Source organism: Engraulis encrasicolus, chromosome 1 (genome assembly GCF_034702125.1).
Source record: "Engraulis encrasicolus isolate BLACKSEA-1 chromosome 1, IST_EnEncr_1.0, whole genome shotgun sequence".
NCBI classification, from domain to species: Eukaryota; Metazoa; Chordata; class Actinopteri; order Clupeiformes; family Engraulidae; genus Engraulis; species Engraulis encrasicolus.
This window is the reverse complement of record NC_085857.1, coordinates 41882271-41908776: the sequence shown is the minus strand read 5'-3', so window position 1 is coordinate 41908776 and position 26506 is coordinate 41882271. Positions and strand designations below refer to the sequence as shown.

At 42.7% G+C, this 26506-nt stretch overlaps 3 protein-coding genes across 4 annotated transcripts; 1 reads left to right on the top strand and 2 right to left on the bottom strand.

Moving 5' to 3' along the window:
* The first annotated feature begins 1611 nt into the window (after positions 1-1611).
* knop1 (lysine-rich nucleolar protein 1) lies at positions 1612-8178 on the top strand. 2 transcript variants are annotated; one of them, XM_063202515.1, is made up of 5 exons: positions 1612-1857; positions 2285-3867; positions 5416-5478; positions 6579-6632; positions 7368-8178. In XM_063202515.1, the coding sequence occupies exons 2-5, from the start codon at positions 2305-2307 to the stop codon at positions 7674-7676; spliced, it is 1989 nt and encodes a 662-aa protein (XP_063058585.1). In that variant the 5' UTR covers positions 1612-1857; positions 2285-2304; the 3' UTR covers positions 7677-8178. The 2 variants fall into 2 exon arrangements, with proteins under 2 accessions (XP_063058585.1, XP_063058594.1); XM_063202524.1 differs by lacking the exon at positions 5416-5478 and having other exon boundaries at positions 1655-1857.
* Positions 8179-8200: 22 nt separating this feature from the next.
* exosc1 (exosome component 1) lies at positions 8201-15802 on the bottom strand. Its single transcript, XM_063202534.1, has 8 exons — positions 15732-15802; positions 14944-15059; positions 14068-14142; positions 13859-13947; positions 13418-13451; positions 13274-13324; positions 11919-12003; positions 8201-9652 (listed from the first exon to the last, which is right to left on the bottom strand). Exons 1-8 carry the CDS (start codon positions 15781-15783, stop codon positions 9546-9548), a joined length of 609 nt encoding a protein of 202 aa, XP_063058604.1. The 5' UTR covers positions 15784-15802; the 3' UTR covers positions 8201-9545.
* An 802-nt stretch (positions 15803-16604) lies between these two features.
* Positions 16605-26442, bottom strand: pgam1b (phosphoglycerate mutase 1b). Its single transcript, XM_063223772.1, has 4 exons — positions 26055-26442; positions 23309-23583; positions 18424-18604; positions 16605-17831 (listed from the first exon to the last, which is right to left on the bottom strand). The coding sequence occupies exons 1-4, from the start codon at positions 26191-26193 to the stop codon at positions 17662-17664; spliced, it is 765 nt and encodes a 254-aa protein (XP_063079842.1). The 5' UTR covers positions 26194-26442; the 3' UTR covers positions 16605-17661.
* Positions 26443-26506: the final 64 nt, after the last annotated feature.

Here is a 26506-nt window from a genome sequence, read left to right as displayed (position 1 = left end):
GTGCAGGCTCCATTCAGGGCTGTGCTCTTTCGACAGCGACCCCTAGGCGAGCTGTAGGCACGGAGCAACCGGAGTGAGCAGGCTTTATGTATGAGGCTTTGTGCTGTGTGTGTACCTGAGAGTAGCAACCAGCTGATAGCTAAGCTAAGCTATGTTTCGGACCACCAGACGTTGTTTGTTTTGAAAACAAGCAGAAAAAAATTACTCGACATGTTTTTAGATAAATGGGTCGATATAAACCTTTGTGGGCAACGCCTTCTTTCGACGTGACGAAACACAGAAAGGCTTTCGTGATTCGCTCGTTTCTCTGCATTATTGATGTAAATTGGGAAACACCGGGAAACACAGCCAGGAGAGTTGACGCACCGCTATGAGAGCCTTGCAAGTGAGTTTAACTTGGGGTGACCGTCCGATCTTCGAAAGGAGTGAGTAAAACTGAGTTTTATCGGAAGTTGGCCTTTAATGTGGCAGAGACTAAGGCATACTTTTTGGTTAAAACAGCTTGTAATTGGGCTTTTTTAAATGTGTGCTGTTGTTAAATAAATAATATAACTAGGCAAAATGAGTTAAGTTGATATGTTTGGACATGAGAAGCACACAGGCAAAGTATGAATGCCCCCCTCCTCCTCTCGTTCACTGAACTAGTTCGCTCGTCATTCACCCCTTGCTCTCCTGCATTGTGGCGTGACGTAATCAAAATGAACGACTGAACGAACTGTGAACGAACGAATTCCTCAGCAGAACTGAACGAAGAGAACGAACTAGCGCGAAAGAATCGCCATGCCCTTCACTACAACACGGCACAGCACATTGCAGCTGTGAAAATAAGGAGCCACTTGAGAGCGAGACTTTTCTAGAACATTAATTTATACTAGTGCTATTGTTCTAAAGACGTTACACATGGCCTGACCCAACTTAACTAGTGAACCAGTGTTGCAAAAAAAAATATATTTTTAAAACCCCATCGGTGCATGACGTCATTACGTAATTACGGGAGTCTCCACCAAGATGGCAGACTACGATTCTGAGGCTCTGAGAAATCCGAACATTTCGAGGGGCATTGCCAGTCTAGGTTAATACAGGTCTGTTGCTGTGTTCCATTATTCACCCTCTGTACTGTGTACCTTGTTTGAGTGCAGTGAAGTACCCTTTCCACCCTCCGCAATTCACGAGGCGAGTACATTCCGATTCCCGTTCTGTCTGATACACTTAACGGAAATGACGGTTGGTCGCGTGACATCCGAGTTTACCAACCGCCAATATGCAATTCAACACGGAAGGCACTGTTCCTTATGCTAACACTTTTTAAAGTTACCCCTGCCTCTAATACACATGGCGATTGTCTTTGGGATCAAAACTATGCTGTTATCACGGAGATTCAACCGTTTGACAGATCTGGCACTCAACTACGTCACAAACATGGCGGCCGTTGAGTGCGAAAAGTGTACAGTAACACCACACTTCGAAAAATGGCCGTTTTGGGGGCGTTATCCGGGTAATTTACAGTACACTTTACCGTCGCGATTAGAAATGGAACACCCTGCGTACCCAAACACAGTGCGGAAAGGGCGGTAAGTACGGGTAATGGAACACAGCAACATGTGTCTTTGAGGGGGAGGGAGGGATTTGTGGAGGGACGCACATTCTACTTCCGGGTTAGAGTGTTGTTGTGCATGCGCAAGCCATTCCAAGGTTTCACGTGTGCGAGAGAGTAAACGAACATGCTGTTCCTGTCATCTTAAGAAATATTAAACATAACACGTGTATAATATTATTATTTGAGAATGCAACAGTGAGAAATCAAGTGTCGTCCGTGAGAAAATTCTTTCACGCTATCGCTGGGATCGTGACGACAATGTAAGTATTTAATTCATCTGGTTAGTTTTGTTTGGGTAAAGACTGTTGTGCTAACATTATATGTGTTTACTGTTGCGCGTTAACAATTACAATGTACAACAGATTGGGCTAAGGTGAGGTGTAACAGTCTTGCACATAATTATATCCAGTGAAATTAAACCATGCCGTGATGTTTTATCTTAATCCCTGTTTTACAGCTAACACCATCAATGCACGACCTCCCACAGTCACCCACTTGGTAAACAATAAATAAGTGGGCTAAGAAAGAGTGCAAATGTATGTCACATAAAAGAAGTGTAGAAATACACCTGTCAGTCACAGGCTGCCTTGAGTGCCTTCGACAAAATAAGACAATGCATGTGAATGTTTTGAGCCCGTGTACAAGTTGTCATGCATGTCCTCTTGGTGTTTTACATGCTACTTCAAGTGGTGTCTACGGAGGCCGACATGGGTGACGTTTTAAACAGAGACGGAGGAGATGGTCTCAAGAGAAAGAAAAAGAAGAAAGAAGTGGTTGCAGAGGGAAATGGAGATAGTGTCACTGTGGACGTGGATACAACAACAACACCGAAAGAAAGCAAAAAGAAGAAAAAAGATAGAGGCTGCATGAGCAATATAACTACCATAGAGATCGACCCTGTTGAACCCAAAGGAAATATAAATGTAAAACTAGAAATCGTTGATCTGTTGGATACAGAGGATACTGGTTCCACTGTAGTGGAGAAGACGAAAAAGAAAAAGCCGAAGAAGTCGTTAACAACTACAAATGGACATGACAATTCTACATCTGAGGTTGAAGTGGTGAGTCTTATTGAAGAGGAAGAAGAGAAAGTCAAGAAGAAGAAAAAGAAGAAAAGAAAGGCTGATGAGAATGCCGAGTCGTTGGAAAATGGTGTTGCGACCTCCACAGAAGGAGACGATAATAAAGCAGCCATTGAGAAAGACATCACTGCCATAAAGACCAAAAAGAAAAAGACAAAAGAAAGCTCAGCTGGCTCTGAAGAGCCCTGTGTGGAATCAGGAGACCCCAGTCAAGACACACCGGCCAAGAAGAAGAAAAAGAAAAAGTTAACAGAAGAAAGGGTGAAGGAAGAAGAAGAAGATGCATCACCCACTCCTACAGAAAACGAAAAAACAAAACAGAAAAAAGAAAAGAAGAAAAACAAAAAGTTAACAGAGGAAAGTGTGAAGGAAGAAGAAGATGCATCACCCACCCCTACAGAAAACGAAAAAACAAAACAGAAAAAAGAAAAGAAGAAAAACAAAAAGTTAACAGAGGAAAGTGTGAAGGAAGAAGAAGATGCATCACCCACCCCTTCAGAAAACGAACAAGCGAAAAAGAAGAAGAAGAAAGGGCAAGACTGTGGTGGCGATGTGGAGAACGCCGCCACACAAACAACTGTTGTCATGGTGAAAGAGGAAAACAAGGACGAGACCGAGCAAAAACCTATCAAGACAGAAGACATTGCACTGAATAGCGAAAACCAAGAGGTGGCGGAGAACAGCAAAGAGAAGAAAAGGAAGAAGAAAAAACCTAAAGGAGGAGAGGACCAGCAGAAACCTGTTCAAGTCGTACAGAAAGAGGAGGAGGAGGAGAAAGAACAGAACATAGACACTGTCAATGGAAAGAAGAAAAAGAAAAAACAACAGGAACCTGCTCAAGAGATCAAGGAGGAGAAAGAGGAGGAAGAACATACTATAGACACTGCAAATGGCAAGAAAGGAAAGAAAAACAAAAAACAACAACAACAGGAATCAGCTCAAGAAATCAAGGAGGAGAAAGAGGAGGAGGAGGAGGAGGAACAGACTGTAGACACTGCTGTTGTAAACGGAAAGAAAAGAAAGAAAAAGAAAGCGTTAACCGAGACGAGTACAGAAGTTGACCCTCCAACGCCAAAAAAGAAGAGTAAGAAGAACAAACAGTCGGAGGAGAGTGAACCACCAGCTGTTAAAGTGATCAAGGAGGAGGCTGTTACAAGCACAGAGTCCTCATCTGAGAAGAACCAAGAGGTTAGTATACATGGGTTCACCATGTTTTTAAACACAATATTGTGAGGAGGGTCAAGATACTGGCAGCCAACCACGCTAGCTAATTTTTTGACCGACAGCGGTTTCCAACAATCAGAGGTTGAGTTGTGAGTAGTTAGTTTCGCGCAGTCAGGGGAAAACAAAAATTTAGAACCCATTTATCAAGCCACTTACACCCACATTGGCCATTACATGAGCCTGATGACAGTGAAGAAGTATAACAAGACATACACTACCGGTCAAAAGTCTGGGGTCACCACACACTTTCCTCCCATGATGCTTGTTTCTGACAGCTGAGCTTATTCCATTTCAATTTAATATCTGGTTGATTCTTGTGTCATTGTTCGCTGACACGCTGACACAGACACCTTAGGAGTTCTACACCTGTTCGAATTCTGTAGAAACACCACGTAAAAGTTGTCTCCCTACTCCTCTAGAAGTGGAGCAGACTTTAGTTGTCCTTGAGGAAAATTGTGGTGTCCAGCAACACGACACGTACAAAGTGACTATTCCATTTGTAGTTATAAAAATGAGTGGCCATTTCTCAAAGTCTTAGTGTGCACCCTTCCAAGTGTATCACCTTCGTAATCACGCTCAGTGATTTGGATACTCTTTGGTGAACTGTGCGGAGTATCCAATCACTGGGCTTGACTAATTAGGCTGAGACACTTCCAAGGCTCATGCACTTGACATTGAGAAATGGCCAGTGTTTTAGGTGAAGTTGAACTACACATTTCGGCCTATACATGGGTTCCGGCTGTTGGTAATCAAATGAATGCATACGCAGCCATGGATTCCAAAATGCTAGACGGCTATGTGCCCTGTGCCCTGTACAGTGTATGACATGGACCTGTTTTCTTGTCGGCTTGCGGTTTTATCCACTTACACGCCTATTGTACTGTCGATGACAACGTTTAGAAGAGTATACTATCATGTCGCTCGGAATTCGTTGCCATGTTCTCTAAAAGACGCTATATTGTTATAGTTATCCTAGAATGGAGTTGATAGGTACAGAAACCACAGAACCCGCTACAACATCCAGCCGACTACAAAACAGGTTCTTAGCAAGCACTACACTGGTCCAATGGAACTTCCAATGTTAAACACCTAGCCGCCTAGCATTTTGGAATCCCTGGCTGCGTGCGCACTCAACCGTTTACCAAAACAAAAAATGTAGGTATACATGGTCAAATGTGGCATGTAGGAGCGGGAAAGGATCTGCACACTTGCTTGCAAAATACTTAATGCATAATAATACTAAATTAAGTCTTTTGCAAGCAGTGTGCAGATCCTTTCCCGCTCCTACATGTGACAGTTTTTTGATTTGGCACCTGCTGATGCTTTTTTGCTGGATGTGCGCAGTTTCCACTACACTCTACATGGTCAACTGTGGCATGACCGTAAAGCCCAAGACAAGAGTGGGTGTTTGGGGATTTGGCAATAAAAATGTTATGATTGTTATTTGGTATAACATGAAAATGGCATGCTCATTCTCCATTGACTGAGGAAACTGCACCCCCCTGTCACCAGGTGGCTGATGTGGTCTTTCTGTCAGAAAAGCCTGGCAACATGGACGAGCTGTTGATTGACCAGGTATGTCTGTAGTGTGTGTTTCCGTCAACATACATCATCCCTTTTGTCTTGAGTGAGCAGAGGTGTATAAAAAGTAGAAGTAGAAGTAAATTGATTATAATACTACTACTACTACTACTACTACTACTACTAATAATAACAATAATAATAGTCGCTTCAAAGAGTATCGTGTAGGAAAGTGTGAATATGTGTGAGCGTGTGTGTGAATGCATGTAAGTGAAAGTGCTTGTGGAACTAGCAGCCATAAGCCTCCAGGAAGAGGTGTGTCTTAAGGTGTTGCTTAAACATGGCCAGTGAAGGGGCATTCTGGATGTGGTCGGGCAGATTGTTCCAAAGAATAGGAGCAGAAACATGGAAGGCTCTGTCACTAGTGGCCTTCAGCCTGGTGCGAGGGACGGACCGCAGGGATCTTGAGGGGTCATAGGGGTGAAGGAGGTCTGTGAGGTAGTGGGGTGCCAGACCATGGAGGGACTTGACGGTTAGGAGGAGGACTTTGTAGGTAATGTGTGACTTGATGGGAAGCCAGTGAAGCTGCTTGAGTATGGGGGTGATGTGCTGCCAGGGTCTAGTGCCCGTTATGATCCTGGCAGCAGAGTTCTGTAAGTATTATGTAAGTACAATACTAGTGCGTGATATTACTTAGTTATTACACCAGTTATTCCAATGTACCTAATGAGTACCTCAGTGTTTCCCCCAGAATTTTTGTTAGTCAAGGTGGTGGAGTGTTAAAAGTATATATTTTTGGGTAAGCAACTTAAGAAATTACATTCACAACATGAAATCTTTATCTTTATCTCAGGGGACCTAGTAAAGGTGGTAGGTGTCTCTTGTCAAGGTGGCCGCCTTGGAAGTAAAGTGCTGGGGGAAACCCTGGTACCTTGAGTGATAAGGGTTTTAACTTTTCTTTTACTTGTACGTTTTACTTTCTATACCTCTGGTCTTGGGCATGCCATTTTCAACACACCTTAGGGTGTTAGTCTCAACATCAAAATACTGATTGTTTCCACTGAATGCAAAAGGAAAGTTCCAAATAGGATACTACCACATTGCCATCTTTAAAGGTTCACTGAATGATTATGAGGCGTGTGTTTCCTTTTCAGGATCGAAGGCTAGCCCTTCAAGAAGACATTGACAAGGAGTCACAGCCAAAACCAGTGAGTCTGTCTCATTCTTCAGTCCTCTGAGAATATTTCCTTGAATCCTAGCTTCAAGTAATGCTTCCAAAGCACAGCTTTTTTTAATATATGCATCGGGACCTGCAGAAATGTTCAGTTTAATGTGCCCATTTATGTTTTCAAATGCATACTTTATTGAATTATTAATTTGCTGTAAAAACTCTTTTTAATCCACTGAATAATGATACCTCAAGAGAATTAATCCATAAACCCTTGTTTGAGGTCACATACATATTTGGTAAGTGGGCAGTGTAAAATCAAACAGATTTTTGGTGTGAATCAATTGGTATCTCTGAGGTCACAACGATGTTGGAAGATGTTAGTTATGGTTTATCTGGTAGGGAGAGACACATATTATGTAGGCTGTACAACAGTCTAACAGAATCAGCACCATAGCATGTATAACCATTTCCAATGTCCATCCCAAAATGTGCAGATCTGGCCTCATAAATGAAAAGAGGGTTGTGGTCAGCTACTCCATCAGATGACTCCTGTATCATCTTATCAATTGAATTGAAAACTTAATTGCAGAGTCAGAATGGTCCATATAAAACCTAAAAAAACCACATAAGAGTCACATTTTCATGCAACATAACCTTTGTGACCTTAGAGCTGTCTGAGTTTTGTTTCACACTGCCCAGTTACCAAAGATGATTCTATTTATATCTTAGTGTCTGATTATTACTTACCATTTCTCGTATATTTCACTTCCAGGCCTTAGGACAGTGGGGCACTGCCCACTTCGACAACTCCGACCAACAGCAGAAGTTCCTGCGACTGATGGGCGGCTTCAAGAAGGGCAACCAGCCAACCACCACAGGGGGGCTGGGCAGGCCCAACATGGCCCTGGGGAGGGACGAGCAACAGAACTTGCAGCAGAAGCTTCTGGGACAATTTCAGCAAGCTCAGAACCGCAGGATGGACTTCAGTAACAAAGGATCTGGGCTTGGCTTTGTCGCACCAAGCAATAAGAAGTTTGCCATCGACGTGAATGCCAGTCGCTCAATGAAATTCGATGACTGATCATTTGTATGACTGTATTGCGTACGCTATTTCAATCACTTCACATGCCACATGCCATATGAATTTATGGTTGTCTCAGTCTGGCTGGCTAAAAAACCCAGTGTCTGACAGTGTAGGGCTGTAGGCTTTTTGCATGGCAAGTGTGGTAGCACATTTATATAGGCTCTAGACTCGTTGTCAAAGCATTGTTTTTAGCCCCCCAGACATTCTATTTACATCTCGGCTTCATTTTAAATTGTCTGTAATGAGCAAAACTGAAGATCAAAGTCACCCTCAAAGAACGATTAGGTCATCATCCACATACTGACTGAACAGATTATAAAAGGTCTTGTTTGTCGTTTATCTTTGTTGGTCATGCTACATTTGGAAAATGTGAAGTGTTATGTAGTGTATGAACTTACACAAAATGATTTTGTACGTAATTTCATAATTTAAGATCTAAAAAGGTGCCATGTCATTTGTTTATGTGGTCAGCAATAACTTTCACTTCATAAACCCACAATATCACTCAGGAGAAAACATAATTTGGTTACCAAGAGACATATCCCTTTATTTATAACCAAAAATGCACATGACCTCTTAATACATTGGAAAAGGAAACTGAAGTAGTAAAAAAAAGCAAAAGTTAAGACAAACGTAAGAAAAAAATAAAGTGACAGTAAAAAACAAATCCCAATCTTAAGATCATGCTTTGAGGTCTAAAAAACAAGAAAACGTTGCAATCACGTCGATTTGTTACTTGTCTTTTTTCCTTGAACTTCAAAATCTTGCGCCGACTGGTTTAGTTTTGCCTTGATGTTTGAAAGAAGAATTCCTGCCAATATCAACACTCAGACAATTGTATTGTTAACACTATACTTGACTTGTCAGCACCCAACAATGGGGCATTTTTTTTAATTCTGAGATCCTGGCCATTCTAGTAGGGGCATGTTTTGTTTACATCTTAAAAAAAAGAAAAAATCAACACACTCCAAATATCCCAAAAGTTATTGCTGAGTTGTTAGGGGCCTGCTGATGTTGCATAACTTTTGGGATGAGAAATGGAGTATATTGAGGTTTTTTTTTAAGTATTGTCAGTATCTCAAAGTATCTTGAAAAAATTCTACATCGTCAAACACTGACAAGTCAAGGGTAGCATGAGCAGTACAACTATTTTTGAAATGGGCAGCAATTCTCAATGACATTGTTTTCGTCACATCAAAAGGACTGTCAGAAAGCACCAGGCCTGCCTGACACATACTGTCTAACCCTTCTGACGTGTGGCTCATAAGACTGGGTGGTATTCCAAGAAGCTGGTTCAGTAGTAAACAAGGTTAAAGTGAACCTGGAGGTAGTGGTCAACCATCTAATGGAACAGCCTGGAGTCCTTGTTTCAACCCAAGATTTTCTAGTATAGTGCGATAAATCAAACTTCACCTATCCGATGCAAAAGACTGTGCTTAAGTTCGGTCTCCTAAGAGGGCCTTCTTCTCTTTCTGTGGCTTTTGGTGGTGGCTGGCAGAAGGTGCATGCTACCGCCATCTATGAAGCTAAAGGAACTCCATTTGTTCTCAACATCAAGTCTCCTAAAGGGGCGTTCCCCTTCCGTCACATTGACCTCAGAAAAGTATGGGCTTGATTCATCTCGACCTTCTCCAATGTCTCTGTTACATCTAAATGATACCACCAGCCCATCTATTAGCAAGTTAACTACTTCCTGCAGGTTAACTTAAACCAGGTTTATCACTTAACCATGTTCTTGGAATTACCCCCATTGCACAGCTGCTCTGCTGCCTTTCTGATGGTGGTGTTGGTAAGAGAAGCTGTGTGTTCCTGGGAAGCTGTGTGTTCCTGGGGGTGTGGTGGGGGTGCGGTCGCCGCGGTTCCTCCTCATGCCTGGAGGTACTCGCACTGCACCCGGGCCACCTTGCGGAACTCCTTGGCGTGGGTGCGCGGGCACTGCATCTCGCACCAACTGATGGGCACCATCTGGGCACCTGGGGAATCAAATCATCCAAACCGAATGTATTCATTTAATACATTTATAACAATAATTATGTTAATTTACTGTAACACTTGAGAACTATATACTTATAATGTATTCTGTATTAGCGAGCAATACATGTATAACTTCTGTGAGTATTCTGACTAGTGAGATATCAAACATTTATATAGCACAATGTGCTTGAGAAGGAGAAAACAAAACGATGGATAGTATTATCTGAAGAGAACGTAAATAGATAATATTGTTGCTGACACCAACCCTACATGTTAATCAACACAAAGGCAGATGAAAATAAGTCTTTCTTCCCGACAGCAGTGTTTTGGGTCAACTGTAGGTAGCTCCCAACACACATTATGTGTGTCTAGCATTAGCCTGGGGCCAGACTGCCATCTCCAATTGCTCCTGTTACTGTATAGCTACTATGTGTCATCACGTCATTGCAAGCGGCATCGTACATGTCATTTTTTGGGGCAGCTTGGCTCAAGATGGCACATAAATATCAACATTGAATCCCCCTTAATGTACCGGTATATAGAAATAGAAATAAAAATAAGGGCAATGTGAATACACAACATTGATCGTGGAATAGTGATTTGGTAAATAGTAGTCGCATTGCGCTGCCAAACATTTTCAACCAGTAGTGATTTTGATAGATTGGAATTCTCCGAAGTTTATGCAGATTTTCCTCACGTCGCGACCATATCACGAAGCGACAATGGCTGAGCAAGAGGCAGGGGCAGGCTGTGTAGTAGTCCAGTCACAATACAAGGGGTACATTTCTCAAAACTACAGTTGCTAATTACATTAGCTAGCAACCTAGTTGTTTGCAGTGCAATTTCCCATTGACAACTACCCAAGCTATTACTAACAACTACGCTTTTGAAAACACCCTAAAGCAGTTTCACACATTTATACAATTATCAAAGCATCTTTGAGAAAGACAGTGACATGGTTGGTGTTGCAATGCGATGGTCGTACCGTGTTGTAGTGGATCATTGCGCACAGGCAGAGATGCCAAGTAGGCACCACACAGTGCCACACACCAATCTCCACGAGTGTTGAGCAGAGGTTTCATTCACGGCCTAAAACACAAAAAGCCCCAAGGCATCCCCTGCCTTTGCACGGGCAATTTCACTAATAAGACAATTCCAGAAGACTATCTTACATGTCTGTCTTCAGAAAACCATGTTTTTTGGAATGAAAAGCTGCTTTCTGATTGGTTGCTTGACATACATTAAATACTTTGTGATAAATGGTTCAAAAACAGCAAGCATGCAAGCACCACGCTTCCATATCAATGGTCGGCCAAACTGTAACCCAGAGTTTTTGTTTTTTACATCCATTTCAAACAGATATTCCCATTAAAATCTGGTTCTCATGAGCGAATCGAAAGCAAGCCACAACAACAAAAATGACACAGCCACCTTGTGTTGTTTTTTCAGGACGAGATCTATTTTCGTGCTCCACAAGCAGCGTCTTGCTTGAGCAGCTGCTTAATAAAGCTTTCAACAGACAGAAGTCGCTTGACAGGTAAGCAGCGCTAGGCTCACGTGTCATCTCATCTGTGCTGAGCTTCTCCTCCGCGGGTGTCAATTCCAGGTTCATTAAGTAAAAACGCTGCCACGGTTTCCCTCCACAGAGGCGTGCTATTTCATGGTGGTCCAGCGCATTTTCTTGTAAACTCCTGCTCTAATCTACAACACCTCAGAAAAGCAATTTCGTCAAGTGACAGGCTCAGGTGAGGCAAGTAATTTTCCCACGGCTGCAGAGAATTTCTGTTGCTTGACGCGAAAATGCTAAACTGTGCCCTAATCAAAACCACCCCCAAACCTAACCTGTCACAGGGTGTTGTAGAGCACAAGTTAACATGCAAAAGTGTGGTACACACTCAAAGGTTCAAATCAACATGTTATTTAAACGCATCGTCATTATACCATGCTTCATGTTCCCCTGCTGCACAGGTGACTTCACTGGGTAACTGGTCCACATGTTTTGAATGCTCCTTAGGATCAGCCAAATCGGAAGTGCATTTCTTAACAGTGGCGTTGCTAAGTTTTTTTTAACTTTCTGAACTGTGGATTGATACCTCTGTTGCTCACGGTAACTGAGGGAAAAACACCTGTACGGCTATGATCATTTTGTCGTGCCGGGTCACCACAGCTTAACACCCCTTAACTACACATCACCAACACCTGGACACTATGCTTTGAGCCCAAAGATGTACTTATATATATATTTTTAAAATCCTTAACTCTCACCTGCTTCGCTGTGGGCCACCACCACTCCCAGCTCGTTCTCTGCTGTCGTCAGGAGATAGTTGGACTGCACATCACCGAGGGAGATCTGAAATGGCTCAGGTCAAGGGTCACAGCTGTTACATTACATTACACTTAGCGAACACGCTTATCCAAAGCGACTTAGCTATTTAGCGGGCCCATTTACAGAGCAATGTGTGGGTTGTGCCTTGCTCCAAGGCACTTCGGCCATGGATGATGCCATCTAGCTGGACTGGACCCATAACATTCAATGACAAATAAAGGTAAAATTCAATCAATTAACTCAAGTGGGAGGTGTAAAATGATCTTATTTCCAATGGTGCAGTATCACCATCACCTCAACTCCCTATCCATTAGCTGACCAACTGCAACAAGGTGTCAAGATTGTCAATTCTGTGTCCAGAAAAAAAATCACCCTGCCACATTTTGCTTCCAACACAGGTGACCTAATTAAGTAGCTAGTCTACCTGTCTGGAGTGCTCTTTACAACAAACAAGGCGTGGATTTCGTCCTCACTTGCCTGCTTGTAACCTCATGATTCAATTGAATCAATATCTTGCAAAAGCACAATTCCAATGTCATTTTCTCATTCACAATTGGGATGGTGAATGAAAAAGTCCCCAAAAAGTTGTTGTGGCAAGGCTGACAGCTGGGAAACTTCAGTTTTCTCCACAGAGGCAGGGCCAGGGGGCGGGGCGAGGCCACAAGCACAAGTGAGGATGGCAGTGTGCATATTGGAATGCAGCCAAGTTTTTTTTTTTTTCACATTCTGAACCGGGAGTTGACATGGCACATCTGCAACAGGGCATGAGAGCTCTAACTAAAGGACAAGTTGTAGCAGATTAAAACGCTGCAGCGAATCAAAACCGGCCACAGGGGGTTATTCCGGAGAGCAGGTTTAGCAAGCTGGGTGCTGCCAACTCTTAGGGCACAGTGTGTAAACTAATATACAGGAGCCTGATTGTTAAAGGGAAGGAAGGCATAAAAGAGTGTTATAAGGAGGTTATTAGTATAACCATCACCATTTGCACTTGAGATTACAATTTAACTCGGTCGCTAAATCGTGTACTTGAAATGCTCTCGAGGAAGCCGACAGCCACTTAAAAATATTTATTCATATAAACCGCCTAATTGGTGGGGCTTAAGGTTTTGTTCCAATAGTCAGATATAAGCACAGTTCTTCTAAACAGGGTGTTTTCTACTTTGAGGTAACCGATATGGGTACAATACTGGAAACACCTGCTTGCTTGATACCCCACTGACACTCTGGGCTTCGACAACGCACTTGAGCAAGTCTGATAATACCAACAAACTTCATGTTTTCAAACAAAGGATACGACTTTTGCAAGGACGATGTCACCGGGACGGAAGCATTTGTACGTTTCAACCTGAAACAAAATGAAGGCGGTTATTGAAATGACTCAAAAATCATTACATCAAATATGTGAGCGTATGCAGATGACTTGGCAGATGCATGTTACCTTGTCTTTTTCTGTTGCTCTCACGTCTTCTTTCCTGGGAAACAATAAGTCATGTTACTGCCTGAGGCAAGTGCACGCTACAGGTCTCTCTTAAGTACTTGAAAGCACAGACATAAATCATGACATGGGTCATTATTTTCCTGCCCACATCACTGACAGGGTTTCCCCCAACAGTTATGGAGGTCATCTTCACTAGATCCTCTGAAAAGAAGATTCTTTTATCATGTTGAATTTCTAAATAATGCTTTACCAAAAAAAAAAGTATTTTTTGCAAGTTTTCACGTCATATTTCATCCCCTTTCCAGTGAGGATAGTCATGCGTCTCAGGCAGTGACTTATATGTGTGTGCGCGCGCACGCACGCACACGCACACACACACAGTCTGTGGGAAGCACTGACTGACTAGACACCTGTAAATAATAGTCAATAAATCCAAGTCACCTTATGGTTCCTCTGAACCGATCTTTTAGTGGCGTGGATCCAACATAGAGGATGTGTACTTTTGCGAACCTGGGGTTAATACTGGTCACCTGGGGGTTAAGAGCAATTACAAAAGAGATTGAGATTGAGAGCGAGAGAGAGAGCTATGCAGGTATTCACAACACACTGTTAACTGAAGAGAAAAAATATAAAATATCTTCCATACTCACCTTGCATGTTACTATAGCACCGACATCGGGTAGTAGCTTCCTTTCTGTTTCTTTAACGACGGAGATGACAGGTAACTGAGGAGGAGGAGGGGGGGGGGGGGGGGGTGGGGGGGGGGGGAGAAATAGCCAGAGGTGGAAAGAGTACAGAAAATGTGTACTCAAGTAAAAGTATCTTTACTTTGCCTAAATTCTACTCAAGTACAAGTAAAAGTACCTATCTAAAAATCCACTCAAGTAAAAGTTAAAAAGTACTTCACTTAAAATGTAATTTGAGTAAAAGTACTTAGTTACTTTTAATTAGCTTTCCTCTTGAGAATGTCATGTTTATTTTTCTTGAATATCGTCCTCCATAACCTCTATCTCTTGCTTGGCACCAGCCATCATCCAATACATTGATACAAGATAGTAGAATAGTGGAAATGCTGTGTGCCATCCTGCACAATCTTTCATTTACGGCGGATTGTGGCATTATTGTGCATGGCATTTTGTCTCTCAGTCAATTTTTTTTACTCAGTACTCAGGCCAGGTTCCAGTGTAATTGAGTAAAGTACTTGGGTCAAAATGTACTCAAGTACAAGTAAAAGTATTATTTTTAAAAAATACTTAAAAAGTACAAAGTATTCATAAAAGCTACTCAAGTACAATATTGAGTAAAAGTATTTAGTTACTTTTCCACCCCTGGAAATTGCCATTTGAATTTTGGAAGATGTCATACCACACAGGTCAAAATTCTTGTGGCGACCTTCAAACAATGCAAACTTGCTACTTTTTTCTCATCCAAAAGTAAATCCCTGACCTTTTCAGCAGCCACTAATCTCTGGTTGCGCAACAATCTTACAACTTTCATTTGAACAACTTTCATTCGAACACACCCACCTCCTCGCCTTCGTTCCTTCTAAGCACGTAGCCCGCGAGAGAGGAGAAGACATAGCCGTGTCGTAGGTACGTGCCCGTTCCGGGTATGCAATCGTCGGTGCTGCAGAGCCTCTCTCCTGAAATATAAAAAAACCAAATCAGCACCAAGAACTTTCATTAACAGTGAGCGTGCAAGTGAGTCATCCCTTCGGTACCTCATGCCAGCTGCGCAAAGGCTTCAATGCATCCATCAAATATACTAAATTAAATGAGCTTTCTGTTTTGAAGCTTGAGATGTGTGAACACAGAATACACAAAAACAATACAACACAAGAGCTGTATATTTCCCCAGCTGTCAGGGAAAATTGCCCGAAGTCATTATCAAAAATGATTTGCCAGCAAGGTGCATCAAAACGCTCGAGAAGGAATGTTTGGAACTATCCGAGTTCACGCCCCGGGCGATGGGCAGGGCCCGATTAAGTATTGCAACAAAGTTACAAATAAAGAGAACAACATGTTTCCCAAGTCATACAGTCACATTTAACTATAAATATATAGTATTACCAGAAGCAGGCAGCAAAAGCGTGTCAATTCATGTCTACTCTGATTTGCCCATATTACAAGAACGTGCTAGTACAGCATGCTCACCCCACGTTCTGACACAAGTAAAAAATATGAACTTTTAGGTAGCCAAACACTACCAACCTGAACCGACTACATACCAAAGCACTCATCTAAGTTTACAGGATATATTTTCTTAAAATAAGCTGTTAAACAAGTTCAAATTTTGACGTTTTCAGCGCACTTACCTGGAACACACAGCTTCATCGGCGACATGTTTTGAAGCAAGAGCCGAGTCATCGTCAATTGGCTGCAAACAGAGGGCCAACGTGTTCTGTGATTGGCCACTTGAAAAGTGTCTTTTCAGCACTTCCTCGGCGCCATGTTTGTTGAGGCAATTTAGTTTAGACTCCACTGACAGAATCTTCAACTATGTCCATGAATACATTATTATAATGTAATACAAAAGCACTGAAACTGTCCGTAAAATGGTGCAGGGGCCCAACTAGCAAAGATTAATATAGATAGATTGATATTAACGCTGTTAAACTTAAGGGTTTACTTTTCTTATCTGAAATGCACTTTTTTCATAGATGTGAATAGAGGCAAGCACAAAGTGATGAAAGCGTTATATTTATGTGTGTACTGTATTCTTATCTTGCTTTCAGGCCCAAAGTGATTTTTTCCAGGTAGATTATTCAGAGCCATTGTTTTCCTCACCGGCAATGGCCCTTTAAACCAAGTCAGTTAAATACACACACAAGGCGTGCATGAAAACGTGTGCATAGTGATGACAGAGGTCTGTCTGGAGGGTGTCCCAAAAAGCAAGTTCTGTCACCTATCTGGGTACGTATGTTCATTAAGACCAAGATGTAAACATGCAGAGAAAACCCTCTAGGCCCGCTGTGATTTGTAAATGATAGGACGCTAGATAAGGGACTACAGTACGAAGGCAAACTTAATGAAATATTGCCCCATGTGGCAAAATGTATGACTGACACAACCTTCATGTGTAGTACCTACACGTGAGTTTTTTGATTTCGCACCTTCTAATGCCTTACTGCTGGATGTGTGCGTTTTCCACTACACTCTGACACAACCTTCATGGACATGTTTTGGAGCAAAACAATATTTTATTTGAGGTGTATACTGTATGAAGAACCATGTCTGATTATCGGCATACTGATTGAAAAGAAGCACTTAATTGTAACATACTTCAGTGTAGGCTTTCTTCAGTTCACTTTATTTCAAAGCTTTGCAAACTGGTACTCCTTTTGGGAGCGATATAATCATTTTTATGATTCATTTTGTAATACTTTTCTTTATAGTTTGAAACCTACAGCTGGAAACAGCCATGAAAGGACTACGTACATCATGCATCTCTCGCTCAAATATCTAGCACTCGCTTACTCTTACTGTGTGCAGTCAACTGGGCAACGGTGAAATAACAGGTTCAGTTCACACATTAGGTGGCAAAAACATTGGATTAGCAGTGTGGAGACTAAGGAGAAAAGCTCAGACTGAAATAACATTTCCAGAATGTACAGTAGTATGCATGTGGTTCATTGACGTTTCTTACTGGTAGACATCAGGGTGGTCGCAACCACAGCTAATACCACTATTGTGTAATAAATTAAATGATTTTTGTTTATTTTTCTGAAATGCCTTTTCATTGCTTGTGCATTAATGAATGAATGAATGAATATTTATGTATTAATTAATTTACTTAATTAATACAAACGCTGCAATAGCTCTGGTTGTACCACCTGACATCCAGAGTTGTATTAAGTAGAAGTACTCAGACAGATGTAATTACAACACTAGTGGCATGACATTACAAAGTTGAAACGGTGTAATATCATACCACTCGTGTTGTGACAACACCTGTAAAGGTGCTTTTACTTTATACAACTCTGCGTGACATCTACTACTAAAAATGTTAATGACCCATGTACAGTACAGTATGTGTTGCTTCACCAGCACTATAACAGCAACATTAGTGCACTACATTCACACAATTGCTGGATGTCAAAGGGTGCACTTCTGCACTTCAGTGTTCATGTTTCAGTGCTCATGGCTTATTAATTACGCATCAAAACATAGTGCCCCGAAGTGCACACGTGCACCGTCTGAGACACAGCAAATCTCTCGTGGTACAGTATTTCGTTTCAGTCGTCTTTATTTCTTGGCCTTGCCCTGTGCGGCTACGGCCTCCATAGCCTTGCGTACGGTCTCCTCGTCCCCCAGGAACTGCATGGGCTTGACGGGCTTCAGGTTCTTGTCGAGCTCGTAGAGGATGGGGATGCCCGTGGGCAGGTTCAGCTCCATGATGGCTTCGTCTGACATGCCTGTGAAGACAAACAAAACGGGAGGAAGGCGGGTGTAGTGTCACTCCATGTGTGAATTTGCATACAGTACATACACAGACACACATACCTGTGAAAGTGATAGTTCAAGGAAATTGGCACACATACGTATGCATCACTGCACACCTCTGTGAAAGGGAGTGTATCTGTACACACATCTCTCTCTCTCGCTCTCTCGCTCTCTCTCTCTCTCACCCCCCACACCCCCTATGTGTGAATTTGCATACATACACCTGTGAAAGTGATTGTTCGAGGAAATTGGCGCACACACTTCATACCTCTGTTAAAGGGAGTGTACACACATATTCTCTCTCTCTCTCTCTCTCTCTCATGGCTCAGACGTCAGGTGGTATAATCACAGCTAATGCCAGAAATTAATTAGTAATAATTGGTACTTAATGAATGAATATGCTTCTTGGATCATTCTAGATTCCAGAAACAAAAACAAAAAAATTGTATCTACAAAAGAGTGGCATAAAGCTGTGGTTGCACCACCCTGACGCATGCTGCAACTAAAAACGCAACATTGACCCATGGTATACAGGAGCTATGCGTCGGACATTTTGTCACCTACCTTCCAGGTGTTTGACGATGCCCCTCAGGCTGTTGCCGTGGGCAGCGATGAGCACTCGCTTGCCATCCATGATCTGGGGCACGATCTCCTCGTTCCAGAAGGGCAGAGCGCGGGCAATGGTGTCCTTCAGGCTCTCACAAGATGGAAGCTGCTCCTCTGTCAGGTCTCCATAGCGACGGTCCTGCAAAGAGGAAGTAAACGTAAAAGTTTATTTTTTTTACAGTTATGGTTTAAAGTTTATTAAGGAAAAGTTATTTTTTACAGTACTTTTCGCAGACAAAATAGTCACAAAGTGCTTTACAATTTGATTAGACGATAGTGGGATAATGAGGAGAGAAAGGAAAAAAAAAACATGAACAATGTTTACTTTAGAGTCATTTATTAGAAATCTGCACACTGTACATGCTTATCAGAAGATAATGGATATAAAACCTCTGTCCTCTCTTATGCTAAATATCTACCATAAGAGCAGACAAAAAGTGCTATCTGTGTTTTCCAAATTCCAAACCAACTCAAAGTCTATATTGCCCCAAAATACAGATATTACCTGTTTGTCATTACAATTCTTTTGCCACTGATGTAATTTCATGTTTTAGTCTGGTTTTCTATAAATCCATAACCTAAAAGATGTTTAAATGCAAGCAGGGCCATGTCTGCAACAGCTGCACAGTAACAGCTGCTTACAAATCGGAAAGCTTTTTTTTCTCTTCTTTCTCCATCTACTCCGCCACTGATCCAGTGACGAGTGATCACTTGATGAAATCAGACGGCGCAGGGACCCCCCTAAGTTGTTAAATGTTTAACACGTGTGTCTTAACTAAATTTTGCAGTCGTGACATAAACCTGATGACTGATTGACAGACACACACTCATAAACTCTTCCTTCCATCCTACTGACCCTAGTCTGTTATACTAATACTATACTATGTCAAAAGTAAAAATAATAATAATAATAATAATAATAACAAACGGCTTCCTTCAAACATTGGTAGCTTCACCTAGTAACCAGTAGACTAGGGATGTGTTTCTCGAAAGCGTAGTTGTTGACCAGTTAGCAACTTGGGCAGTTGCAAATGGAAAACTGCATTGAAAACAAAGAAAGTAGCTAACATAGTTAGCAACTATGGTTTTCAAGAAATGCACCCCAGTGTTCCTGTCTTACAATCAACTAACTGCGCTGGTTAGATCAAATTTGTGGTGGGTTTGTTTTAGGCTTTCAGTGTTTTTCATTAACAGCACCGTTTCTCCTCCTCATCACATTGGAATAACTGGTGTAACTTAAACCATTAATCTACTTTTGATTTTATTTTTGACAACTCTGCTAATTGCATTCAACCCAGCCCTCACCTAACGCTCAAGGGAAGGTTTATATCATTACAGGTGATGTGTGTGAATGAGTGATAGGCTCATAGGACTTGAACAATGTGTGTTATGTGTACAAGTGACTGATATGTTGGACCTGTGCCATGTGTTGTTATGAGAGAGAGAGAGAGAGAGAGAGAGAGAGAGAGAGAGAGAGAGAGAGAGAGAAAGAGAGAGATTATTATCTTATCTATATGCTTAGTTTAACTGCACATTGGAGACTAGTCAGACACAAGTTCTTCAAACTTCATGCCGAGCTCAGCTAACTGCCATCCGCTATATGCTGCTGGGCACCTTACACTCTGGGATTAATAAAGTGTGCCAGTCAATCAAAGTCCTCCCATCCTTCCCTGTGGTCACTGGCGTCTTGCCTCAGTGTCTCCGCATATCCGCAGAAAAAACAGTTTCCCTGTTGTCAACTAAAGCACTTCGGGAGGGGCTTCCTCCCATTCAACATCCCAATTGCAAATGCGAGAATGGCCTTGGAATTATGCTTTTTTGCATGACTTTGAATGACGGAGAGCCTTGTGTCACAAGAAGATTGACTACATTCTACTGGTGGGGGGGAGCGAGCGCATTTCTCATTGTGAAGTGTTTTATTGGGTCGTGCGAGTAACACCCATTTTTCGCGGATTTCACCAAAGAGAATCCAATTATTAATTACACATACAACTAGTGATTGGTTACTCTTTGGCGAAATCCGTGAAAAATGGGCGTGACTCGCACTACCAAGGCTAGAACACTTCACATGGAGAAATACCCAGAGAGAGAGAGAGAGAGAGAGAGAGAGAGAGAGGGACAGAGAAGAAGAGAGTGGCAGTAGTACGCAGCAGGGACTAATATGGATCAATAGGGGACCGAGGTACAGCCCTCTGCAGCATCATGGTTCACCTTGCTGATGGTGCTACAGTATAAATGTGTCTACAGGGCAGTACACCTTTACTTCTCCTCCGGGATTAGCAGCTTTTCCACTGTGCTACTATACAGGCAGAAGAAGAGAGGTAGAGAGAGAGAGAGAGAGAGAGAGAGAGAGAGAGAGAGAGAGAGAGAGAGAGAGAGAGAGAGAGAGAGAGAAGATGCTGAAGATGGCTTCTACAGGCCAAAATGTCTGTCTAGTTTGTTAAGCTCTCCTGATAAATCAATGGGTCAGTCACGTCAGGACTGCGCAAAGACAACCAGTGCCACTTTTCTATGGATTTTTAGATGCGTCCCACGCATCTCTATAAGAGGCTTTGGTGTCCGTCCGTCCGTCCGTCCGTCCGTCCGCCCTCCCGTGATGAGTTTCTGAATTGTGATTCCCTCTTGTGATTCCCTCTTGTGTCCACAAGGTGGCAGTCGCTCAGTTTTGGCCTGGAGCTCATGCGTGCAAACCAAAACGTCTACCATAATGGTTAGCAAACCGGCTACGCAGCTGATTGATTGCATTATCTGACACAACTGCAGAAGCACAGAAGTCTGTATGCATATTCCATCCATGTGTGCCATGAAATAGGAAGGCATGACACATTTGCAGATAGCGTTTCCTATGTACACATCTATGGCCAAGAGACCGTGCTCTTTGCCAGTGAGAAAAACATGGCGGCACTTCCTGTTGATTTTCACATGAAAGTTTTGCTTAATTTAAAGTCCCTAAGCGACTATAAATGTTGTGGCTTCCATATATTGATGTAAAAGTGCCCCACGAAGTAATGAAGCACAACAAAGTTACTCCACATTACCATTTGACCACTCGTTTTTCTATGCTAACAGGGTAGCTAATGTAGCATTGTAAATGATCCAGGGAGAAAGGGGGAAATGTTGTGATTTCAGTCCGCCTGAGGCAACGATTTTCGTGGGGAAGATGACCTGCATCTCGGTGGCATTGAACCACGCCCCCGTGCCTTATTTGGCTCGCTCAGCACGTGCGTCCTCAGTCCAATCGCAATGCTTTATTTCCCCCAGACGTTTAATCGCATTTAAGTGAAAGTGCCATGTATACACATCGCAAAATAACTCTTATTTAACCCCGATCTATTTAAATCGCATTTATTAAATCGGACTTAAAAACATCATGTACACGTAGCCAATGTCTCATTGATTAGTTTATGGAACTTACGGTTTGTCTGTTACGGTCCACGAAGACAATATCCACGTGAAAACGCAAACGCCTGCAAACCACTGTTTTGACAGAAATACAGTTCACCTGTCGCCTACTCTGTTTTCTTCCCAAAGCGGCATTTAAAAGTATTCCATGAAATCCAACATCAACGTCACTTCAAATAGGTGACAGCATCATGCACACACATGAAATAACACTTCAGTGAGGGGGGGACATCACTGCTCTCATATTAAAGTGAAAAGAGAATTTCACATTTTAGTTTATTTAATGTAGGCCTATGCAAAATTGCAAATAGCCTATTCATTGAAATCTGTCCAGAAAGGGTTGTAATGTTTGCCTGTTTTTTATGTTTGTAATTATTTTTTTTTAAAAATAAAAAATCGTGATTAAAAAATAAATAAACCTAACAAAAATAGAGATTTTATGTTAAAAAAAAATGTGATATGGGATGGACCGATGGCCCCCCTAAGCTAAATTCGCCTTAGGTCCCCACATTGCTAAATGTAGTGTAAGGGATTATTTTGAAAAGACAGTAACATGTAATCAGCAATGCATTACAGTTTTTCAGTAAATTGCCCAACACTGGATTTGAAAAAGTACCATAGGATTTCAACAGGCTTATACAGTACATGGTAGGCTTATTGATAAATTGCCTTGACAGGTTATGAGGAGGCCAAGGGGGCGTTTGGGCAAAAAAGGTTCAGAACGGGCATAGACGGACGCATCTGTTGTCCGCCTGTCGGACTTGTTTTTGCTTGTTTTTAGTGGACCATCAAACAAGCATATTTGTTGCAGCATATCAACCACCAACAATTCCTACTTAATTCATGGGCATTACATGTCGTTGTGCCAACTGATGTCTGAGCAGAAAAAAATGTCTTTCACCCAAATACAAGAGTGATGTTTCTCTCTAAGGAAAATTCTCTATTTGGATCAAAAGCAACTTCAGGGGACAGCTCTCAGTCTGTTCTGTTGCCTCATAGTAGCCTTCACCCTGCTGATGTTGGTGTAGAAATGCCGCTGGACACCTTGGTTTGCCGCTGGGATGTTTTTTCTATTGCACTAACTCTCCTCGCAGACGGAGAGATGAAGAGAAATAGAGAGATAGAGAGAGAGAGACAGAGAAAGAGGGAAGCAGTGCGGAATGGGATTACGGGAACAGGCTCAAAGGAGGACTTCAGGAGAGAGTGCTCCATCGGTTCTGTTGCAGCACGGTACTGTAGGTGCACCTTGCCATCAGCCATGGAGGAGTCATGGAGGAGGATGGGAGAGCACTGGTCAATTACTCCCCCCACCAACCTGGCGGGTTGGGAGTCGAACCGGCAACCTTTGGCCTACAAGTCTGACGCCCTAACCGCTTACCCATGAGGACATAAGCGGACAATTCTCAGTCAGTTCTCTTGCATCATGGCACCATAGACTTACCTTGCTGATGTTGGTGTAGAAGTCGTGGTCGGGGTCCATGGGCGGGGGCGGGATGTCGAAGGAGCGCCTCCAGATCTTGACCTGGTCCTCGCCGTGCTTGGCGGCCGTCTCGGCCTTGTTGAGGCCCGTCAGGCCGCCGTAGTGGCGCTCGTTCAGGCGCCAGGTCCTGTGGACGGGGAGCCACATCTGGTCGATCTGCTCCAGCACCAGCCAGAGGGTGCGGATGGCGCGCTTCAGCACCGAGGTGAAGCAGACGTCGAACTCATAGCCGGCATCTATTGGGTAAAAAAAAAGTGATAAGGATATTTCATGCAAATTCATATCCGTCCTCTATTGGGGAGACAGTGGCTGTATCTCAACGTCAAAGATCCAGGCCTTGCCAGAACGTGAAACAGCCAGTGATTGGATACTCTTTGGTGAACTGCGCGGAGTATCCAATCACTGGGCGTTTCACATCCTAGCAAGGCCAGGATCCTTGACTTTGAGATACAGCCAAAAACATGGTGAAGTCATTTCATGCAAATTCATATTTATCCTCTATTGGGGAGGAAAAAAATGATGAAGACATTTCATGCATAGTCAAATTCCTGTCTTTTTTCTTTTTTAGTGTTTGCCTTTATATGATAGGACAGTGTGAGATGGTGACAGGAAACGAGTAGGAGAGAGATATGGGGGAGGGATCGTGAAATGACCTCTGGAATCTGACCCTGGTCCCCTGGTGTACCAGTCAATGCCCTGACCATTTGAGCCCTAGCCGGGCCGTATCGTCAAATTCCTATCCGGCTTGTAGAGGAGACGAAAACGATGGCGGCATTTCATGCACTCATGTTTGGCCTCTATTGAGGAAAAGACATTTAATGCAGATTTTGAAGTCCCCCTTTAAGTGAACCAAAGTCAGTCCTCTAAGTGCACCAAAAAGTGAACCAACAGCAAAAGGGCTCGGTTTTTGTTCATATTGAGTATGTATTACCAAAAAAACGGCTGCTCTTTCTGGTCCCGTCAGACTTTTATGATGTGTCGGTCTACAGTCCTCTAACACTCTACTTAAGTGATCACCTAGTTACAAGTGTAACTCCTCAGGACTCATAAGCGAACCGCAACGAGACCACATCCATTAAGGTCTCAGTACGGTTCACTTCCAAGGGGTCGGGGTACACTTTGGAGCATTCACATATGCACAGAAAATGCTGAGTCACAGGTCTGAGTTCACTTAAATGCAGCCACTATCGAGACAATGATGAAGACATTTCATGCTTCATATGTGGCCTCTATTCAAGGATTATGAACACACCTCATGCAAATGAATATCCACCCTCTATTGGAGAGATAAAAAGGAAACATAGAAGACATTCCATGCATTGTCAAATTCATATCTGGTCTCTATTACTGAGAAAAAGGATTATAAGAGATTCCATGCATTGTCAAATTCATATCTGGCCTCTATTACTGAGAAAAAGGATTATAAGACATTCCATGCATTGTCAAATTCATATCTGGCCTCTATCAAATGAAGAGGGGGGATTAAGACATTCCATGCATTGTCAAATTCACATCTGGTCTCTATTAGTCTAGAAGCCTGATATGAATTTGACTACTCTTGAAATATTTGCATAATTCTTGCTCTCTAAATTAGAGAACAAGGATCATGCTGAGAGTTCAGGAGTAGCCAAATTCATATCCGGACTATATCAGACAAAAAAAGGAGGATGATTGACATTTCAAACAAAATCGTATCCGGTCTCTATTGGAGACAAAAGAAAAGCATGAAGACATTTCATGAATTGTCGAATTCATATCGGGCTCCTATTACAGGCAAAAGGAGGAAGACATTTTATGCATTGTGAAATTTGTATGCGGCCTCTATGGGGACAAAATGGGGACATTTCATGTTTCATGTTTCATGAAATGTGGACATTTAATGAATTTTTTGCATCTATTGGCCTCTATTACAGACAAGCGGAGGATGAAGACATTTCATGCCTTGTCAAGTTCATATTCGGCATTTACTGGAGACGAAAGGACGAATACATTATATCATGCTCATATCCAAACTCAAACTCATATCTAGCCTTCATGGGGACCAAAGGGATGACAAAACCAGAATGACAAAAAGGATGGCATTTCATGCATTAATTCAAGGGACAGAGTTGCAAGGCTGTGGGTGGTCATGGGGTGATGCTGAGGGTTAGGGCATAGCAATGACAGGAGGTTATTTGAGCATGCATTCTAACATTATTGTTGGTGATGGAAACTGCTACCCCAAAAGCTGCAATTGCTTACCCAACAATTCTAACCATGCACATTTGACAACTATAGGCTACTGTAGGCTACATGTGTGGAAGGGGAGAGCAATACATCCACTTTGTGCCCACATTTGGGTATGACACAAACTACTGTATGGGTGTGTCTGACCCTGCAGGAATGCTGCAGACAGGTCTGCTCATGCCAACTAACAAAAAACCCTTCTAATCCGAAAGTTGATTTTCACGTTTCCGACAGCACTGTCTGAGGCTGCTGACATTTAAGATAGCGATCATATGTCACTGATGTTTTGTTTCTTTAATGAAGGCCTGGCTACGCACTGTGTCGGCCTGCCTACTGCAGTCAGTTGTGCAGCAGGCAGCGGCTACCTGCTTGTCACTTGCGTAATAACATGACTTTCACTACGGGCGGCTATGCGCGCTCAGTGCACCACCGCACGTGAATGGATCTCTCGGATGCAACTGACAAGTAGCATCATGATCACCTTTCAGAGCGACACCTCCGCGCTGGGCCTCCTTGGTTCCCGTTTCACTAAGGTCGGCATCGAACCAGCCGCAGAAACGGTTCTCCTGGTTCCATTCGCTCTCTCCGTGGCGGATCAGCACCAACTTGTACGCGGCCATTCTTCTCCTCGAAGGTTGTTCTACTGCTTGGCAATATTTCCGGCGGCAACTGAAGGACGACGCGGCGTTCCTTTTCAGATGTGTCGAAAATATGCACGACAACAACTCCCTGCGACACAGCCTGGGTCACTGTCAGATCTGGCTACAGAGAGAGATGTTCGGTCGATTTCACTTGACCGTTCCTGGGTTTCTGTAATGTTCCGACGAGCGAGCACTTCCTGCACATCTAAACCAATCAGGATACAAAACACGGAAGAGGATAGAGCGCGTGCAGCGCGTGCTTCCGCACGTCAGGGATGATGCCCTATATGAC

Coding starts and splice junctions, on each gene's coding strand:
- pgam1b (XM_063223772.1), bottom strand. CDS start 26,193: ATGGCCGCGTACAAGTTGGTGCTGATCCGCCACGGAGAGAGCGAATGG. Junction 23,584..26,054: donor CGGAGGTGTCGCTCTGAAAG/GTGATCATGATG, acceptor TTTACCCAATAG/ATGCCGGCTATGAGTTCGAC. Junction 18,605..23,308: donor TCTACACCAACATCAGCAAG/GTAAGTCTATGG, acceptor TCCTCTTTGCAG/GACCGTCGCTATGGAGACCT.
- knop1 (XM_063202515.1), top strand. CDS start 2,305: ATGGGTGACGTTTTAAACAGAGACGGAGGAGATGGTCTCAAGAGAAAG. Junction 3,868..5,415: donor CATCTGAGAAGAACCAAGAG/GTTAGTATACAT, acceptor CCCTGTCACCAG/GTGGCTGATGTGGTCTTTCT. Junction 5,479..6,578: donor ACGAGCTGTTGATTGACCAG/GTATGTCTGTAG, acceptor TTTCCTTTTCAG/GATCGAAGGCTAGCCCTTCA.
- exosc1 (XM_063202534.1), bottom strand. CDS start 15,783: ATGACTCGGCTCTTGCTTCAAAACATGTCGCCGATGAAGCTGTGTGTT. Junction 13,452..13,858: donor CGGTTCAGAGGAACCATAAG/GTGACTTGGATT, acceptor ATTGTTTCCCAG/GAAAGAAGACGTGAGAGCAA. Junction 13,325..13,417: donor GAGCAACAGAAAAAGACAAG/GTAACATGCATC, acceptor ATTTTGTTTCAG/GTTGAAACGTACAAATGCTT.